The sequence below is a fragment of the Drosophila eugracilis genome, unplaced genomic scaffold (assembly GCF_018153835.1).
Source record: "Drosophila eugracilis isolate 14026-0451.02 unplaced genomic scaffold, ASM1815383v1 contig_393, whole genome shotgun sequence".
Taxonomy (NCBI): Eukaryota; Metazoa; Arthropoda; class Insecta; order Diptera; family Drosophilidae; genus Drosophila; species Drosophila eugracilis.
Window position 1 is genome coordinate 270,516 of NW_024573253.1, and position 8,325 is coordinate 278,840.

General features: G+C 38.9%; 1 protein-coding gene across 1 annotated transcript in view; it reads right to left on the reverse strand.

Moving 5' to 3' along the window:
- Positions 1-7,529, reverse strand: part of LOC108112167 — a 46,688-nt gene extending 39,159 nt beyond the window's left edge. The window contains exons 1-2 of the mRNA XM_017221945.2: positions 7,474-7,529; positions 724-1,404 (exon numbers count right to left, since the gene is read on the reverse strand). Coding sequence (XP_017077434.2) covers positions 724-1,159 — 436 coding nt within the window. The 5' untranslated portion in view covers positions 1,160-1,404; positions 7,474-7,529. The remainder of the gene's footprint in view (positions 1-723; positions 1,405-7,473) is intronic.
- Positions 7,530-8,325: the final 796 nt, after the last annotated feature.

The window sequence follows — 8,325 nt, forward strand, 5'->3', positions numbered from 1 at the left end:
TCGTGTTATTGCAATTATGGCTGTTGCAGATGTTTGCTGCCAGTTTCCGTTGCCGTTGGCCCGTTGTGAGCAATTTTCTGCATTATGCCTTAAATGCAATTTGAACTATTAAAAGCATACTTTTACCACACTTTTCCAGAGGGCGGTAGGTGTGTTTAAGGGCATGGTTGGAAAACAGAATGGACGGTGGCCATTTTAGCCATTTTCCACGCACGTAAACATAATTTGCATTGCTCTGAAATATTATGGCAGCAGCTAAAAGTATGCAATACCCAGCCATCTCCCGCTTTTCCCCCATCGCTTTCCCTTTCCTTTCCATAGCCATAGAAGCAGAGGCAAAAAGTTCAAGTAGTAGGGCAAACAGACAGAGAAGAACAGGAACAGAGATGTCCTTTGGATTTTATTTAGCTATTGGAAAAAATGGTAATCTCTCTTTTTGGGTATTCTTAGGTTAAGGTTTAAGATTAGGTAATGCGTTTTGAGAGGATTTAATTTACAAATATTTTTAAATTTTTTAAGCTCATATAGTAGATAATTCAAATATTTTCCTTAAAAAATATCAAAGTCTATTTTTTTTAATATAATTTCATAGTTTTTGGAAATGTTAATCCTTAAAATAAACATTTTCTTTAACATTTATTTGAGCTTTTTTAGCTGATTTCGGTCAGCCTGGTCAAAGGCCAAAAAGGTTGCCAGATCTGCTGAAAGGGCAAGAGCACTTACCGTTATAGAATGGCCAGAGTAGCGATTGTTGTTGCTGCTGCTGCTGTTCCGTGGGTTGTTGTTGTTGTTGTATTATGCTAACAACTAACGCCATTATTATAATAACTGCTCGCGTCGTCGCCGGTGCCCTTGTTGTTGTTACTTTTGCTGCTGGGTTGCTACTGCTGCTTGTTGCTGCTGCTGCTGCTGCTGCTGTTGCCGTTGATGTTGCTGCTGGGACGTCGACATCAGCAGCGTGGCCTGGGCTACGCGTTTCGATGACGTCGACGTCGGCGGCGCCGTTGCGACGGAAAAATCCGCATAAATTTATATTGCAAATTTGTTTCCCCTCCTTTTGCCGATGTTGCTGTTGGTCCTGCTCCTTCTGTTGCTGCTGCTCCTGCTGCTGCTGCTGCTGCTGCTTGTGTTGTTTAACAATAACTATTGCCGCAGGCATCCAGCGAGATTTAATAGTTTTTGCCTGTCGTTGAGTTTTATTTGCCAGTTTTCAGCTGATTTTTCTTGTTGCTGCATTTAAGTGCTGATGTTGCTGCTTTTGCTGTTGCTGTTGCTAATGTTGCTGCTGCTGGTGCTGCTGCTATTGCTGCTGCCGCTATTGTAGCCGACTTTAGCAGCATAATGCGCCATTCGCTTTTGCCGCTATTATATTTTGTTTTATGCTTACTTAAACTTTTACTTTTCCTAGCCGTCAATGAAATATTTGATCAGAAAGCACAGCAAAAGCATTCAGCTGGCTTGTAGTGGGTTTTTATGACTCAGCTGATGCTGTTGCTGCTGCTGCTGCTGCTCTTAGTTTTATCTCAGTTCACTTAAAGTTTACCTTTATTTTGCTTCACTGCACAGGAAAAATAAGCAATGAAGCAATCACTTTCTGCTGTATAAACCCCGCAGCAACGTGTCCGATTTAGAGGATGGAAAAAGAAGAGAAAAGTGTGGGGGCCCTGATGAAGTTGTACAGATTTAAAAGGGTTCAGTGTGTGGCTAAAGAAACGCTTGAGTCTAGAATGCTCAGCTATTCAATGGATATATTATTTCCAATAAATGTGGATTAAGAGCCCCATGGCAATGATTTTGATAGGTAGAAAGAACTTAAAAGAAAAATTCGGACTTTGTTGATCCGCTTTTGAATTTTGAACTTAATTGGTGGCCTAGTTTTCGTTTTTAAGCTGCTCTATATTGCTCTCTGTTTATTCTTATACATTTTTTTGCTTTAATAAACATGATTTTGTTTATGTTTCTTAACAGAAATAGTGCAAGTCAAATAAAGCTCAGAACGCACGACTAGTCTGCTTGTACTAAAAACAGCACGCTAAAAGCCTATAAGTGTTTATTTTTCTATAAATAAAATATAAAATCTAAAATATATAAATCATAAAGAATATTTCTGAGCCTGCCTTACACTTTTTTTAATAATTTTCAGTTGTTAAATTTCCAACCACTTTTAGTCTACTAAACCCTCTCATTTTAATGGGTATTTTTCCATAGCTATCGCCTGTTGCTCGACGCGTCAACACTTTTGCTTTCCATGGCAAAGTTTCAACATTTCAGTTTGCCATTTTAGCTGCCACTTTCCCTGCACTCCAGTTAACTCCACTTCGCCCCGAGGAGCACCACTTCTTCCATGTCCTTCGACATTTTGTTTCCCTATTTTCTCTCTGGCCCCGTGGTCTCTTGACTCTGGTCTCTGGTCCTTTTGCCAGTTTTCTTTTGCACATCAGTTTACGTGGCCGTCTCTATCTCTATCTCTTTTGCCTCGCTCACAGGCCCTCTTGGCCATTTGCTGTTAGTCTAATTTAATTGCATTCGTGGCTCGTTTTGTTACGTATACGCAGGGTGAGACGTGTGCAGAGAGGTGAAGGAAATCCATTGAGGTTGCAGTTTTGCAGCAACGCCCTGACCTGTCCATGTCCTTGCTGCTCTGCATTCCTTTGTCAATGCCCTTAATCCTTATCAGTTTGCCAAAACAAAACAAAACAAAAAACAGACAAAAAGAAACAAAACACAAAAAAAATGACAAAAACAAACACAAAGCTATGAAACAAAAAAAAAAAAGCTAAACGAATGGCTAACACCGAGAGAGGTCCTGGCTTATTTTCCTGTTGACCCTGTTCGCTGGCTGTCCTGCCCCCGCAACTCAGCTCGACTACTCTCACTTTTATTCGGGTGCAAGGTAAATGATTTATTATCGAATGGCGGCCGAATGGCCGATTGCGGTCGGTGCGGCCATTCTTTAAACAAACCATCGTAATTAATGATACAGAAAATGAAATTCAACACACACAAAACTTGGCCACAGATTTATTGCCTTGCACTTGAACTGTACAATAAATAAATAGTTCTAGTCTGAGAGGTGGGGCTGGGGAAATGGATTACTCTGGCTTGTCTGCTGATTAGCCAAGTGGGTGGGCTATGTTGGTAAGTGTAATTGTTATGGCTAGTGTTTGAACTGAAATTGCTGGGATTAATGAGAAACTAAGCGGAGTCCAAGTTGGTGGGAGTTTCCCTGACATTTGCTAAAGAGGATAGAGAAATATTTGCAAGAAAAAAGTTTGGTAAAGAAAAGTCTTAAGTAATGTACTCTCTGCCCACTTTTTAGATCAAATAAAATTCGATATTTTTAGAGCAAATTCTGTTCCTACAGTAATAAAGTAAAAAAAAGTAAGTAAACCCCTAAACTTTATACATTTTTAAAAGGAAAATCACTGGGAAGAGACAAAATAAAACAATTAAAAAGTTTTCCAATGAGCAGATTAAACTTCCCTTTACTCTGATGTACTCCAAAAATAATATTTAAGATCTCATTAAGTTTTTTCCTGATAAAAGCAAATAAATTCTATCAAGTTTGTGGGCAAATATTAAATATTTATTTGGAAAAAAAAGGAAATGTAACCCCAATGGAAAAGTTGCCAAAAGGAAGCCCAACTTTTGACTGACAAAGGGAAGCCTCTGCCGGAAATAATTTTTTCCTTTTTTTTCAAACAAAAAACTCCCATTTTTAGCTTGATATAAAGCGTAGCACGTAAAATCAACTTTAATCAAGTGACTCCACCTGCCATACGATTTTTCCCATAGAAAAACCCCGGCGTACCAATCAATAAAATGTCCTTTAATAATGTCGAAAAGAAGACCCGTCCGGGCAGTCATAAAAAAGCGTTCCAAAAACGATATGAAATATGCTTCATAAAGATTAAAACCTGTTCTTATGCCTTTGGCCTGCGGTAACAGATGCAGCCGGAATGTGCCAGGGCGCATATGTATGTGGTGGTGAAGGGAGAGAGGGGTCTGTGACTAAGGAGTAAGGACGAGCCGGAGACGTGAGTCCTGGCAACATTTTATTATCCTAGAATGCCAGCACAGACCACAAAGTGCGGCCAACAGCTTGGGGAAGCCCTTCCCTGGCAGACTACCTATGAGCTTTGCTTTTGCTAAGCCCTCTCTATGCACAGAGGGAAAATATGAACAACATTTTATGAAACATGAAATCTGATTAGGATATAATAAAAAAACTATTTTTCTTACTTTAAAGTAGAAAATGTAGGATTTAATATATATTTTTAATGGTTATTGAGCTCTCTATCTAACTTAAACACTAATAAACTTTCCCATTCTTCTCCCTCAGTGAATGTCTTTGCCTTAGAAATCTGCCCAAAGATCCAAAATGATGCAAGATGTGGTAAAGGAGCGCCAGAGCAAGAAACAAGGAGCAGACAACAAGGAGCTGCGGGCAGGATGTCAGTCAATAAGCCTAATTCTACAAGATTTTCCTCTGTTGCGTGTGTGAGTGTCTGAGTGAGTGAGTGTGTGTATTTGTGTGCGGGCTTTTCACAGGCTCGTGTTTATGAATTATTAGCATAAACAATCACACAGCAAGGCACAAATACATGAGCGAACTAAGCAGTAAGCACTAAGCCCTATATGAATTCTGATTAAATGTAATGCGCTCAAAGCGCATTCAAAGTTGCCATTAAATTATTGATGATCCCTTTTGGCCAGCCAGCCAGCGACGGTCATTAGCCAGCTAGCTAAAAGTGGCCACCGAAACTGAACTAAACTAAAACTGCCACCCAACCGCCGACAATGCTGTACATTATTCAGGATATGTCCTTGGGCAAGCGTTAAGCTTTCAATGTGATTAGGTGAGCCAAGTTTGCACACACATATATATATATATAGAGAGAGGTATATACGAGTATATTCCTGGGTTCACACTCCATTAGAGTTGAAAATTTTGCCCAAATTCTGGCTAAAATTCTTCGGCTTAAATTCATGCGGTTTGCTCAGACAACTTAAGGAACTTTTTTTCGGGCCCCAAGGCGTCGGGTGAAGACGAAAAAAGAAAGCATTTCCCTTTTTACATTATTTATTCGACCCTTGACAGCCTTTTCATATATATTTTATACATTTTTATGCCTTTCCTCACATTGAAGAATTTTAATTTTCATCCCACCAAAGGATGAAGACGGGAAAAGTTACTGGGCGGGAGTGTAGGTAAAGCCACCCAGCGTCCTTGCTTCGTTTGATTGATTGGTGGCAGCCAGAACCGAAAAGTCCTTGCCAAAGTCAGGTGAATAGTCAGGTGTCAATCGTAAGCCGGTCTAGAAACAAGGACACAAAGCAAAACAACTTTGGGACACTTTTGTTCCGACTTTTCCAAGATGTATGGCCATGTAAATGAGATTCCCTTTGCCATCCTGATTCCGAGTTTTGTGTTCTTTGTCGTTTTTAATTGGCTTATGAGTCAAGAGCCTTAAAACGAAATTATTGCCAGACGATTCTTTGTCTGTGTAATTGCCGAAGTGTGTTTAAAATGTCTCTAATTAAAAAAGAGAGAGCTGTCGAGCCTTGTGTTCGTGGAAAATGACTATTTTTAGAACCCTAAAGGGTTTTCCCGCATTTTACTTTACGCCCTTTTAAAGGGCGAATTTAATTAGGATTTATGCAACTAAAGTTGATGTGAGGGAAGAACTTCTCAAAGCCGGCTAATCCATTGGCAACAAAAGCGCGAACAACTCTTTGGCCCTCGAAAAGCCACACACACACACACGCCCTACACACACACACATCCACACTCGCCGAACTCCCACTAAACCAAACAAACCAGAGCAGAACAAACTCGAGCACTTTCCTGCACTTGTAAATGGCCAAAAGAGCTGGCATTAAAGCCACCAACACGGCGCGATTGCATGTTTGGACCACATTTTGGCCTAGGCCTAGGCCTACACAACACACATGCACACAGTGAAAAAAACTAGTAATAGCATATCTAATTAGGTATCTTAATGATTTGTTCGATTTTTGTGTGTTGTGGAAAATAATAAACCACTAATTTTCCCTTTCACATTTAATCAGTTAATCTAATTAGGCCTATCTGTACTAGCCTGCATGGCTTTAATAGATTTATTCGTTTCTCTTTATCATGCTTGTACAATAAATTCAATTATTGTAATTAAGAAAACTAAGTGAAAATGATAAATTAGATTTATTATGGAAAATTAAGGAAATATTTAATGGGATTTAATAATATAATTATTTAATTTGGTTTAAATGACAATTGTTCGTTTGAATATGGATTAACTAATATGGATTAAAGTTCTAGCTTCTTATCAATCAAATCAAAAATAAGCAAACTATTTAAACAAAAGAGGGAAATACCTAAATAGATTTCTACAAGAAGTTTAAAAAGAAAATATTTCTAACATTGTAAAAAACATATATCCCAACAGTAGCTTAGGCTTAGCCACCCCACATTGCATTAGCTTAGGCTTAGCCACCCCACATTGCATTACATTGGCTATTATTTTTCCCCGTGCTTCATCTATTGACTATAAAAAAGCCAAGTAAATTGCTTGACGATTTTCGCGTCATTTTTCCGGCCTCACTTGGGGCATAAAACCAGGTCCACCCCCGACTCCTCATCTATTTGAACGCTTGGCTGAGCATAAATCACACGAAGGACGAAATAGGAGGAATATGTGTGTTCAGTGTTCACTGTACAATGTTCAATGTTTTGCGATGTTACGATGTTTGTTTGGTGATTGGGGGAAATCGGCACATTTTGCTGCATACTTTTAGGGCGCCAAAGGTCTGGCAATTGCAATTGACAGTTTATTTATTCATTTTGACAGTTTTATAGACACGCACGAACGAATCGGCGATTAGGGGGCTTAATTTCATGGTTAATCCGTTACAAATGTCAACTGTCAATTGGTTGGTTTTGTTTTTCAGCCACCCCAGCCAACAGGGAAACCCACTAAAGGACCAAATAAAAACTTCACACATTTTAAACATGCCTAATTGCAGTTGCATGTAATGTTGTTGCTTAAATATGCAAAATCCTAGTTTTGTGCGGCTGACATTTGACACAGTTGTTTTGTATTGTTATTGTTGTTTTCCTTCCTGTTTGCTGATTGACAATGACTTTCCATGTCGCCTGCCATTGATTGGCAAAAGGAGCGGGAAATGTCCCCCGAAATGTTTGGCGTTAGCGGGTGAGTAGGCTGCCATCAACCACCACACACACACACACAATCGCACACTCAATTGATGACAATCGACACTGTTCATGAATATTTAAATTTCTATTGTTGTATGTGTTGTTCCGTTATTCACTCCACGGGGCCATTGAAAAGACCGTTATTCGGCGACTCTTCACGCCGCTCGTTAACGCACTTCAAAATTACGCCTTTTCTTTGCTTGTTCCGAAACAACTGGGGAGAAACACGGGAAAACTGCGTGACCCACTCGATTTACCGTTGTGCGCGGATTGGACTCGAGGTCGCGAATGTGTGGCACTTCCGCAGCCCCTGGTTGCCGTCACAATACTGAGATCGGCGGTATGAACTATAGCGGCTATAGGCAAAGGCGAAGGTAAAAGCGAAGGCTTCCGAGTCTCACGGAAAGAAAAAAAACACAAAAAACGACTAGGACAACAACACGAACTGCCTCACACAGACTGGCAATCATTTGCACACATACATCGACAGGTCGGAAAAGCTTTTAAGGACTCCAATTCGCCGCACTCCGAATGTGTGTTAAAGCTCTGCACAGGCTGGGGAAATGAATATTTCCCCAAATTTCCTGTCTGCCTAATGTCAAAGGGTTAAGGCTGAGATTTTTTAAAGTGAAACAAAAATAGTTTACAATTTAAAAATACATTTTTTTTCATTTAAAATAAAAATTATTTAAAACTTGTTTATTTCTAAAGATTATAAATATAATTTTTATTTTTAGTTTAAGTTTGACATACATTTTTTAAAAAGTTTAAAAATATAAAAAAAAGTAAATTTAAATCGGTAAATATATTAAAAGGTTAAATATTTAAAAGGGAAGTAAATTATTTTATATTCATATTTTTTTTCTCTTCGTCAATTTTCCTTCTGCTTTATAAGTTTACACTGCTTTTAGATAAATTTATAAAAATTGGCAGATTTTGCAGTCCTTAAAGGTACGCATTGCACTGCTTTTAAAGGATTTTACGTGCCTAGTTAACCTGCTTGCAATGCACTGCTTTTAAGTCCACTTCTACCAAATGGTTCTTTTTCTTAGTTCACAAAAAATTGCTTCTTTTAGTTCTTTTGTCATTTCATATTGCTGTTTAGATCA